Source organism: Bombina bombina, chromosome 4, assembly GCF_027579735.1.
Source record: "Bombina bombina isolate aBomBom1 chromosome 4, aBomBom1.pri, whole genome shotgun sequence".
Classification (NCBI taxonomy): Eukaryota; Metazoa; Chordata; class Amphibia; order Anura; family Bombinatoridae; genus Bombina; species Bombina bombina.
In genome coordinates, this window is record NC_069502.1 from 344,468,894 (window position 1) to 344,481,146 (window position 12,253).

The 12,253-nt window shown below is 38.3% G+C and overlaps 1 protein-coding gene across 1 annotated transcript in view; it reads right to left on the reverse strand.

The window, feature by feature from the left end:
- Positions 1 to 12,253, reverse strand: part of IFT80 (intraflagellar transport 80) — a 674,979-nt gene that overhangs the window by 141,990 nt on the left and 520,736 nt on the right. The window contains exons 11-12 of the mRNA XM_053711799.1: positions 10,962 to 11,026; positions 5,871 to 6,006 (exon numbers count right to left, since the gene is read on the reverse strand). Of these exons, the coding sequence (XP_053567774.1) occupies positions 5,871 to 6,006; positions 10,962 to 11,026 (201 nt within the window). The remainder of the gene's footprint in view (positions 1 to 5,870; positions 6,007 to 10,961; positions 11,027 to 12,253) is intronic.

Below are 12,253 nucleotides of genomic sequence, written 5' to 3' on the forward strand. Positions count from 1 at the left end.
AGGGGATTATACCCCCCAAGTTCCCAAATGCTTACTGAAGACACTGAAATGGACTATGGCTAAACCCTTAGCAAAGATCAGAACATCTTGTCCTGCTTTGAAAATAAACTCTTGATTGTAGAATCTTACAGACACCTAACTTTACCACCTCCTTGCAACTACTACAGGCAAAGAGAATGACTGGGGATTGTAGGTAAGGGGAGTGGTATTTAACAGTTTTTGCTGTGGTGCTCTTTGCCGCCTCCGGCTGGTCAGGAGAGATATCCCCACTAGTAATTGATGATTCAGTGGATTTACCATATCTTAGGAAAGAAAGCATAAGTAGATAGGCTCAGGAGCTGGGAGCTAGCAGTTAATTGGTGGCTGCACATATATGCATCTTTTCATTGACTTACCGATGTGTTCATCTAGCTCCCAGTACTCTTCAATAAAGGATACCAAAAGACTGAAGCAAAATCGATAATAGAAATAAACTGGAAAGTTATTTAAAAATGTATGTTCTATCTGGATAATGAAAGAAAAAAATGGGTTTTAATCTTAATCTTAGTGACTGTGGCAATAATACCAGGATGCTTTGCATTATTGAAAACCATTTCTACCATTGTGTCACAAATAAAGCTATTTACAGTTCTCATGAGCTAGAGTAGTTCCCCCAGAAATTATTTCTGAAAGACTGTTACACCAAACTGCAGTAGTAGCAGCTACAAAGGCAACACTGACAGCAGGCCTAAACATAAAGCCTGCAAGCTGAAACATTTACCTATGAAAAGCTTCAAGTGTTCTATCAAATATGCCTTAAATCTGCTATAGAAAATGTGGTTTATACATATATGTCCCCAGATTACGTAACATATAAATTATGCTTACCTGATAATTTCATTTCCATTGTGGGGAGGAGAGTCCACGGCTTCATTCATTACTTGTGGGAATTAAGAACCTGGCCATCAGGAGGAGGCAAAGACACCCCAGCTGTAATAACTGGAAAATAAAATTTAGCTATAGTAAGGAAAGCTGAAACCTTTTGAATAAACTAGTTTCCAAGAGATAATATCAAGCAATTCAACCCCCAAGGCCTGTACAGAAGGATCAAAGGCTACCATCCAATGTAGGCAAGACAGGCGAGACCTGCTCTCCTTCCTGAGGACAGAACATGAAATGTCAAAGCTTAAAAGGACACAGGACAGGACAAGGGGGTCATAAATCTTCTGACCAGATAAGGTCAGTCCTGGGGTGGGTTGCAAAAGTCAGAAGGCATTAGGAAAACTAATTTCCTGGACAACAGAGACATCTACAGGCAGTTAACTACTCAACAGAGGAATTGTTCTAAAACAGATGATGAATGGATTTGATTGGCTGGGACTGTCTTCATGGTGTGGCTGTTTGGCTATAAATATGTTTTGAGAAGCAGCTTGGAAAGAGGAAAAAGGAAGGACAAAATAACACCAAAGGTAATAGAGACAGACTTCAGCTTTCTTTGCATGCATCCACCCACCCACCTGAATGGTCTCCGTTCCATTGTCTGAGCATGCATAATTGCAGAGCTCTCAAATGGAATCGAGCAAAGGGAATGATGTCCATGGAAGCGACCATCAGACCAATTACCTCCATATATTGAGCCACTGATGGCCAAACAGTAGACTGTAGAGAGAGGCAAGTGAAGAGAATTCTGGATTTCCTGAACTCAGTCAGAAAAAAAATCATAGATAGGGAATCTATTATGGTCCATAAGAAAACCACCCTTGCAGCTGGAATAAGGGAACTATTTTCCAGCTTCAGTGTCCAACCGTAGGAACATAGAAAAGACAACAAGATCTCTGTATGAGAGTTTGCTTGTTGAAAAGATGGCCCCTGAACTAATATGTCGTCCAGGTAGGGCGCCACTGCAATTCCCAGAGACCTGATCACTGCCAGGAGAGCCCCCAGAACCTTTGAGAAAATTCTGGGAGCTGTGGCAAGGCCAAATGGAAGAGCCACAAACTTAGTGTTTGTCTAGAAAGTCGAATCTCAGGAATTTGTGATGATCCCTGTGGATGGGAACATGAAGATACGTGTCCTTCAGGTCTATGATCGTCATAAACTGTCCCTCTTGGACAAAAGGAAGAATGGAACGACTGGTTTCCATTTTGAAGGACGGTACCCTGAGAAACTTGTTGAGGCACTTTAGGTGTAAAATGGGTCGAAAAGATCCCTCTTTTTTGGGCACCACACCACAATCCTAGACCCTATTGCCTTACTGGATCAATCACTCCCAGGGAGGAAAGGTCCTGAACACAGTTCAAGAATGCCTCTCTTTTTACCTGGTCTGCAGATAATCTTGAGGTGGAATCTGCCCCTGGAAGGGAAATTTTGAATTCTATTTTGTAACCCTGAGATACTATGTCCACAGCCCAAGGATCTGGGACATCTCATCTCCACGCTTGACAAAACAGGGAAAGTCTGCCACCCACTTGATCCAATCCCAGACCGGGGGCCGACCATTCATGCTGACAGACTCAGCTGAGGGTTTCTGTGATTGCTTCCCCTTATTCCAAGACTGAGTGGGCTTCCAAGAAGACTTGGACTGCTCCTGCTTGGAAGAGGGAGAGGAAAACTTTTGACCTTTGAAGTTACAAAAGGAAAGAAAATTACTTTGACGTCAATTAAGTCTGTTCTTCTTGTCTTGCGGTAGAAAAGACCCTTTTCCACCCGTAATATCAGAAATTATTTCTGCCAGACCAGCTCCGAACAAGGTCTTACCCTTGTAAGGAAGTGCCAGAAGCTTGGACTTAGAGGTAACATCAGCTGACCAAGATTTTAGCCACAATGCCCCACGGGCTAGGACAGTGAAGCTAGACATCTTGGCTCCCAGTCTAATAACTTGCATGTTAGCATCAGAAATAAAGGAATTGACTAGTGTGAGAGCCTTAATCCTATCTTGTATCTCCTCCAACGGAGTCTATACTAATATTTATTCAGACAATGCGTCACACCAATAAGATGCCGCACTTGCTACTATGGCAATACAAACTGCAGGTTGCCATTGAAGACCTTGATGAACATACATCTTCTTCAAATAAGCTTCCAGCTTTTTGTCCATGGGATCCTTAAAGGAGCAGCTGTCCTCTATAGGGATCGTAGTTCTCTTAGCCAGAGTAGAAATAGCCCCTTCTACTTTAGGCACCATGCGCCAAGAATCTTTAATGGAGTAAGCAACAGGAAACATCTTTTTAAATACGGGAGACGGGGAGAAAGGAATCCCTGGCTTCTCCCATTCCTGTGAAATAATCTGTCACACAATCTGGGACAGGAAAAACTTCCACAGAGGAAGGAACATCATAGTATTTATTAAGTTTAATAGACTTCTTAGGGTTGACAACGACAGAAGTATCGGAGTCGTCCAAAGTAGCCAATACCTCCTTTAATAATACACAAAGGTGTTCAAGCTTAAATATGAAGTTTACTTCTTCAGTATCAGGTGAAGGAATAATACAGTCCGAATCTGAGATTTCACCCTCAGAGGCTACTGATGTATCCTCCTCATTAGACTTATGGGGGAGGGCAACCTGCGTAGCAGTAGATGGAACAGAAACCTTACCATATTAATGTCTAATTTTCCTCTTGCGTTTTCCCAGCATAGGAAAAGCAGATAATGCCACAGAAGATACATGTGCAGCAAAATCTGCAGGCAAATAAACTCCTCTAGGAGGCTGTGAGGAACTGCAGGGCACTGTATGTGACGCCATAGAGGCTTGGGTCGTTTGAGGAGAAAGCTGTGGCATTGCCTAAACAGCATCATCCCGAGAGACATTGGGCTCAGCGAGCAACAATTTATCTTTAAATTGAAGTGTTCTAGCTAAGCATGCAGCACAAAATTGCATAGGCAAAACAATTTGTGCCTCTAGATATAACAAGCATTTGTCAAAAAAGAAAGTCTTCCTTGTCCATAATACTAAATAAAAAAATCCCAAACTGTAGAATTTTTTTTAAATACACTGTCACTTTAAGAATTTTTAATACCACAGCCGCTTAACGTCACGCAAAAATTACTTAAAATAATAAACCAATCAGGCCCCCTACACCTCAGACAGGCTGTGGTGCCTTACCGTAACAATTATACACAATTTGGTTGCCAGAAGTCTCTAAAACGATCATATAGTAGATCGACACTGAAGAGATTGAAATTCAATGACGCTGCTCCTCTCCGTGAATATCCGACAGCAGAGAAAAGTCGCATGACCGGGAGAGAGAGGAAACTATGCAGCAAGTAAAAGGCGCGAGTTTCCCTCTGCCTACAACACCGGAGTTAAATTTACACAAACGCTCCAGCACTCTGTCAGTTAGTCTGTTCTAGCTAAGCAAGCAAAGAAAACAAACTGTCAAATTTTAAGTTTATACATAAATCTCTGTATAAAACATAAGTCCCACACACATACTAATATAGTATTTCAACAAAATTAGCCCAAAGAGGAAAAACGTCCCAATAAATGGAAGATTAACCCCTAGTCTCAACATACATAATGTGCCTGCCCACTGCCAAAGAGAATCCTGTATAAAGAATTTTAAAAATGTCCCCATCTACTTTATATGAAATATTCTTCTGAAGTGCAAGTCTCCAAGACCTAGAAGACAAAAGCACTTACCTGCAGTCTAACTGTCAGGCAGGAAGACAGCTCACAAAGCGTGAAAGGACACATACTCCTTACAGAAACCTGTAGAAAAAGAAAGAACAGAGTAACCAACTCTGGCTTTCTGTACCATGGGCAGCAATGTGTTAGGAAGTTGTGAGGTAGTCCTTGCTTTGTTTCCCAACTGCTTAAAAGTCACCACTACTCTACTGAAGAGATTGACGTTGACTCAGCTAAACCCAAATCCTTGCTTGCAGAGAAAAGTACACGAACAAGGGATTCATTTCTTCAGACACCAAACTTCACCTCCTCCATTGACAGAGGCAAAGGGAATGACTGGGGATTATGGGTAGGAGAGTGACACAGTTTTGCTGTGGTGCTCTTTGCCTCCTCTTGCTGGACAGGAGTGATATTCCCACTAGTAATTGAATGATGTTGTGGACTCTCCATATCTTAGGAAATATATATATACACACATACATATATATATACACGTATATATATATATATATATATATATATATACACACACACATATTACCTGTGGAGGGATGTGGATCTACAAGAAATAGTTAGCTGCATTACAGGGATTGTTGGACAAGTCTACAACTCACCTGGGAGGTCTGACATTTTTCACTACCCTATGAATGACAGGTTACTGAAAGAGAAACTGGGCCTCAGATCAGTTAGAGGACCTCTCTCAATGACGAGTAGATATGCACTTTACTTTCACCTCACTCCTCATTAAGAAGGCAAAAGAAAATAAGAGGACAATGGGAAGTGGGAGGGATTTAATGTTCTGGTGATTTGGGGTGTCTTTTGCCTCCTCCTAGTGATCTGGAGGGAAATCCGCACATGCAATGACTTGTGGATTCCTCACTATCTGATGAAAGAAATAACAATAATATAAAACAAGAAATATATGCGTGCATGTTATACACACACACATCTATATATCAGGTCTATGAATACAGCACAAGCCGAAAAGCGTAAGACCAGCCAGCACTAGGTGTTCTCTGTATGCTCTGTTTTTAATTTGATGTTCCAATAAAGCTGGTTTTATTCTTACGGATGCTTCCAGGACGTTTTTTATTTTGTCCACATCTATACATACACACACTTGCATTCCTTTAACAGCTTTAAATACAATGAACTCTTATCTGAGTACACTGCCCATTTAAGCAGAATTTTTTTTTCTTCTAGCAGTTGACAGCTTATAGAAAAATAATATAGTAAGTTTTACATCATATGTTCTCTTTAACATACCAATTTTGATAGCTTGCAATTCTTTACCAAATTTCCTAACTGGAGTAATATATAGGTCTCTATTCTTGTCAATAAAAGCAATTTTTCTTTCATTTGCTGGTCCTCCCTGATCCAGTGCAATTTCCATTATGTCAATCTGTAAAGAGGAAAAAACATTAAGAATATAAAAGAACGTGCCTAAAAGTAAATATTGTTTAATAAAATAATGTAAAGAATAGATGGCTTTATTGGATAATACTTTGAACACAGTTTTTGGCATTTCTGGGCTTAGCCTGGTTTTGAAACTATCTATCTATTATGAGACCAGGTATTTACACACTGATAAGTCAAGTTCTTCAAACTCAAAGTAGGACCATTGTGGGTATTTGGCTTCCGATAACTGGAACAAGCAGAAACACTTCCTAGATCTCTGAAGCAAGTGGTGCCCCCTATATATACACCACCACTTCCTTTCCTGCTCAAAATTGTTCATGAAAAGTCAAGCATTAAAATATTTATAAAAAGGGAGGGAAAAGACTTTTGACCCAGAAACCACACACCAAAAAAAGGTACGAACCAAATGTTTGTACAAAACAAAACTCATTACGACAAGGATGAGAAGAAAATTCTAGGTCTAAAAAAACTTGGCCTGAAAGTCTTTTCCACTGAATGCTTGTTGTAATAATACAAAGATATTAAACTGGTATAAAAAGTGAACATATGCAAGGAAAACCATTAGGCAGCCCATAGATGTATCATGTTCTACTGCAACCATCCAAGTTAAATCAGCCTCATAGGATTATGAAAATATGGAAGTTTTCTGGCCTTTGTTGGTACTATAATTGAGGACAAAAAGAAAACCAGACATTGGCCTTGATCACAATCTATCTGGAGCAACATTTTCAGATGTTTTTCTGACCGGAAAAGGCTACTTTTCGATTTGGTGCAATCACAATAGCGTGATTTTGACTCTCTCGCAAACAGGTTTTTGAACGCTCAAAAAAAGCTCTATTTACACTATGGAAAAGTGTAAAAAAAACTGCTCGCCAATCACACCGGCGAAAACACTTAACACTAAATTTACCGTTAGCGAAAACACCACTAGCGATATGGGTTTTGTGATTTTCGGGATCCGCTGGTATTCCAAGTTGATAAAAATATTTTTTTTCGCTAGCGGTAGCACAGGAATCACAAATATCGTTAGCAGAGTTTTGGCATGTGTGTGCATGTGTTCTCCCACAGAAATCAATAGAGGAAAAAAAAAAAACCTAACACCCTACTTGTGAAAACGACAAAACACCCTACCATAAGCACCTAGTCTAATAACCCCTAATCCGCCATTTACCCACAAAGCATCGGGATGAAGATGGAAGAAGATGGACCCACGATGGATGAAGATGGACCCAAGATGGATGAAGATGGAGCGCTGCCCATTATCATTGGTGAGTACCAATTTTTGGGTTAGAGATTTTTTTTTCAAGATTATTTTTTTTTTATGGGCAGAAAAAGCGCTGAATGTTCTTTTAAAGGGCAATATTTATCCAAATGCCCTTTTTCAGGGCAATTGGTATTTTAGGGTATTTTAGGGTTTTTTTGTGGGGGGGTTGTAAAGTTAGGTTGTTTTATTTTATGCAAAAGAGCTGTTAGCTTTAGGGCAATGCCCTTCAAAAGGCCCTTTTAAGGGCTATTGGAAGTTTATTGGTAGAATAGGTTGTTTTTTTTTATTTTTTGGGGGGTATTAGAATAGGAATCGTTTTTTAATGTTTGGTAATTTAGTTTGTTATTCTTTATGTAAGGGTAGCTTTTGTTATGTTTTATAATGGTAGTTTTTTTGTGTTAATGTTAGTTTTGTTGTATTTTTTGTAAAGGCTAGGTTATATGTTTGATAATATTAGGTTGTTTTTTTTTGTAATTTTTTTTTAAGTAAGGTTAGATTTTATTTAGGGTAAGTTTAGGTTTAAATTTTATTTTACAGGTACGTTTTTATTTTTTTAAGGTAATTTGTATAGTTTTTATTTAACCCTTTGAGTGCTAAGCACTTTCCCACCTGGGTGCTAAGCACATTTGAGGGTTTTTTAATTTTACATTTTTAATTAAAAAAAATTTTTTTACTTTTTGTCTTTTCATTTCAGCGATTACCTTTACAATGGTGGGTCTTGGGGGTCTGTAGCTGCTTAGATGCCTGAGATACAGGCCTCTAAGCAGCATGCCCCCTTTCCCTATATTGTTCATTGTCTTTTTTTTACATAAAGTTGCGCGGTGACATCATCATGTCATTACGCGTGACTTCACCGCACAAAACGGGAAGCCCCGACGATGCCTGTCACTCTACAGGCACGATTGCCGGGGTAGGAGCGGGTGGGAGCCCCCAGATCTCCCTCAAGGTGGGAAAGTGCTAGCACCTGAGTGAGAAACTCTGCAACGGCTCAGAGCTGTCGTTAGCAATTTAAGGGGTTAATTTATGGGTATTTTAATTGGGGTTAAAATAGGGTGTTAGGTTAGGGGGTTTAGTTATTAGTTTATTACTGTGTGTTGTGGGAGATGACATTTTAGGGGTTAATAATTTATTTAGAGAGTCTGTGATGTGGGGGGTGGCCATTTAGGGGTTAATACTTTTATTTAGTGTTTGCGATGGGGGTGGCGGTTTAGGGGTTAATACATTTATTTAGTGCTTGCAATGTTGGGGGGTTTGCAGTTATGGGGTTATTAGTGTAGTTTATGGGTGTAAGTGTACTTTGTTGTGTATTCTTGTTGTGTATTCTTGTTGTGTATTCTTGTTGTGTATTCTTGTTGTGTTTTGTGCAACTTTTTAGTTTCGGAAAACACTTTACCAGAGCTCTTAGATCGCTGTTTGGATTGATGCGGAAAGGACTATTGCGGTAGAACAACAGCGACCTGTAATATCAGTTCTAGAAAAATGTATCGCAAAGTAGCCGTTGCGCTAGCGCAAAATTGGTTCTTTCTTCTCTTGGTATTCTTTATTGAAAGTTAAACCTAGGTAGGCTCATGTGCTAATTCTAATTTCTAAGCCCTTGAAGGCCGTCTCTTATCTCAGTACATTTGAAAGTTTTTCACAGCTATACAGCACTAGCTCATATGTGCCATATAGATAAACATTATGCTCGACCCCGTGGAGTTATTTATAAATCAGCTCTGATTGGCTAAAATGCATGTCTGTTTAAAGAACTGAGATAAGGAGGCAGTCTGCAAAGGCTTAGATACAAGGTAATCACAGAGGAAAAAGTGTATTAATATAACAATGTTGGTTATGCAAATCTAGGGAATGGGTAATAAAGGGATTATCTATATTTTTAAACTAATCCTGGAGTAGACTGTCCCCTTTAAATGTTCCAGAGCCAAAAGCCAATAGATTGTGGTTAACCCCTTAATGTTTTCCATAGTAGCACTTCCAGATAATTGAGAGCTTTGACAATATCAAACCTGTATAGAAAATCCTTTAAAGACACTTTGTACAAACATTCCAAAAACATCAGTATGAAAGGTAACTTTCTTTATAGGGACATTATACACTCATTTTTTCTTTGCATAAATGTTTGGTAGGTGATCTATTTATATAGCCCATAAAGTTGTTGTTTTTTTTTTTTTTTTAAATGTATAGTTTTGCTTATTTTTTAAATTACATTGCTTTGCTTTTCAGACTCCTAACCAAGCCCCAAAGTTTTATGAGAATACAATCAGCTACCTTCTCCAGCTTGCTCCTGTTTGTGTAAAGGGTCTTTTCATATACAAAAGAAGGGGGAGGGGGGGAGTGTCTTATTTCCCACTTGCAGTGGGCTTTCCCGCTGCCTTTTCAACAGAGCTAAACTGAGAGCTTCTAAGTGAGTTTTTAAACAGTTTTATACTGAAGTTTTATATCAGTATCTGTGCATCTTATTCTTTATAGTAGAGTCTATTATATGCAGTTATATGAAAATGAGTGTATACTGTCCCTTTAAGCAATTGACCAAATGTAGCCCAAAACATGCATTATGCGTCTGTAGGAGCTTCTGGCACTATAACCATACTGTAAAAACTACCCTTATGGTTAAAAGGACACTAAACCCAATTTTTTCTTTCATGATTCAGATAGAGCATGCACATTTAAGCAACTTTCTAACTTACTCCTATTACCAATTTTTCTTCGTTCTCTTGCAATCTAAATTTGAAAAAGCAGGACTGTAACTTTAAGAGCCAGCTCATTTTTGACTAAATGTAGCAAACCAATCAACAAGCACTACCCAGGTGATGAACCAAAAATGGGCCTGCTTCAAATCTTACATTACTGCTTTTTCAAATAAAGATAGTAAGAGAATGAAGAAAAAAAATAATATTAGGAGTAAATTAGAAAGTTGTTTAAAAAGTGCATGCTCTATCTGAATCATGAAAGAAAAAAATTGGGTTTAGTATCCCTTTAATATATGCATCATGTTATCTTTAATACAGAAATGGGTCAGAACAGTGCTCTGAGCTCAAAACAAGAAAGGACTCATAAAGTGATCATCTCCTTTAAACACCAAATGTATTTAAAACCACAACACTAAATAAAATGGCCATTTAGTAACCAGTGTTTTCAGTCTTTTTTTTACAACTTGTCTGGAAATAGATTTGTAGTTTTTTTTTTTTTTGTGAACTTCCTATTTTCTATACCCACTATATTAAGTTGATTTTCTTTTAAGCATTTTTTTTTTTTTATCACTGCACTTTTTGGAATTTTACAACATATGTTCTTACACTGCCAATTAAAAATATCAAAGATCATTAAATACAGAAAGCATGTAGGCATGTAGAATGTGAGGTATGATTTAGAATGTTTAATATAAAAAGATCATACAGATTACTGTGTCTTATTTGTGACATTACACGTCAACCTGTTGCTTGGCAAGGTAGGCAAAACATAAAGATAAGATATTAAAGATAGACATGCTAGTCACATTGCCAACTATCTAAAGAATTCTATTCATAACTGTGTGTGATCCAGCTGGAACAAAGCCATTATGAAGATAAAGTGCTGGTCAAAAAGTAGTTATCTCTTTCTGCAACGTTTGTATCTCTATACATACACTTCAAGCATAAGATGAAAATGAAGTAGGCATACTAAATTATGAATAGTACCTCATGTTTTAGAGGTTTCACGTCTCCTAGAGGCTTTCCTGATACTGCATCAAACAAATAGATACCTGAAATTGAAATAAATCAGATTAGTTTCAAGGTTATTACTGTTGAAGTTCCAAAACAAGTTTTTTAAACGATGGATCATAATGCACTTCGTAGGGACACAATAAAATAAAAATTATGGTTCTCAACCATTATATTTGGACACCCTGTTTCACAGAATTAGGATGGAGGGTAAAAAGTCTTGATAGATACAAGGAAATCACAGAAGTAAAGCATGTATTAACCCCTTAAGGACAAGGCCATTTTTCAATTTCTTTCCCTTAAGGACCAGGGCTATTTTTACATTTCTGCAGTGTTTGTGTTTAGCTATAATTTTCCTCTTACTCGTTTACTGTACCCACAAATATTATATACCGTTTTAAATGGACTTTCTAAAGATACCATTATTTTCATCATGTCTTATAATTTACCATAAAAAAATTATAAAATATGATGAAAAAAATGGAGGAAAAAAAAAACACTTTTTCTAACTTTGACCCCAAAAATCTGTTGCACATCTCCAACCACCAAAAAACTCCCATGCTAAATAGTTTCTAAATTTTGTCCTGAGTTTAGAAAACAAAATTTATGCTTACCTGATAAATTTCTTTCTTTGGCGATGTACCAAGTCCACGGATTCATCCTTACTTGTGGGATATTATCCTTCCTAACAGGAAGTGGCAAAGAGAGCACCACAGCAGAGCTGTCTATATAGCTCCCCCTTAACTCCACTCCCCAGTCATTCGACCGAAGGCCAAGGAAGAAAAAGGAGAAACTATAAGGTGCAGAGGTGACTGAAGTTTTCAATAAAACCGTGGACTCGGTAGATCGCAAAAGAAAGAAATTTATCAGGTAAGCATAAATTTTGTTTTCTTTTGCAAGATGTACCGAGTCCACGGATTCATCCTTACTTGTGGGATACCAATACCAAAGCTTTAGGACACGGATGGAGGGAGGGACAAGACAGGAACCTAAACGGAAGGCACCACTGCTTGCAAAACCTTTCTCCCAAAAATAGCCTCCGAAGAAGCAAAAGTATCAAATTTGTAAAATTTGGAAAAGGTATGAAGCGAAGACCAAGTCGCAGCCTTACAAATCTGTTCAACAGAAGCATCATTTTTAAAAGCCCATGTGGAAGCCACCGCTCTAGTAGAGTGAGCAGTAATTCTTTCAGGAGGCTGCTGTCCAGCAGTCTCATAAGCCAAACGGATGATGCTTTTCAGCCAAAAGGAAAGAGAGGTAGCCGTAGC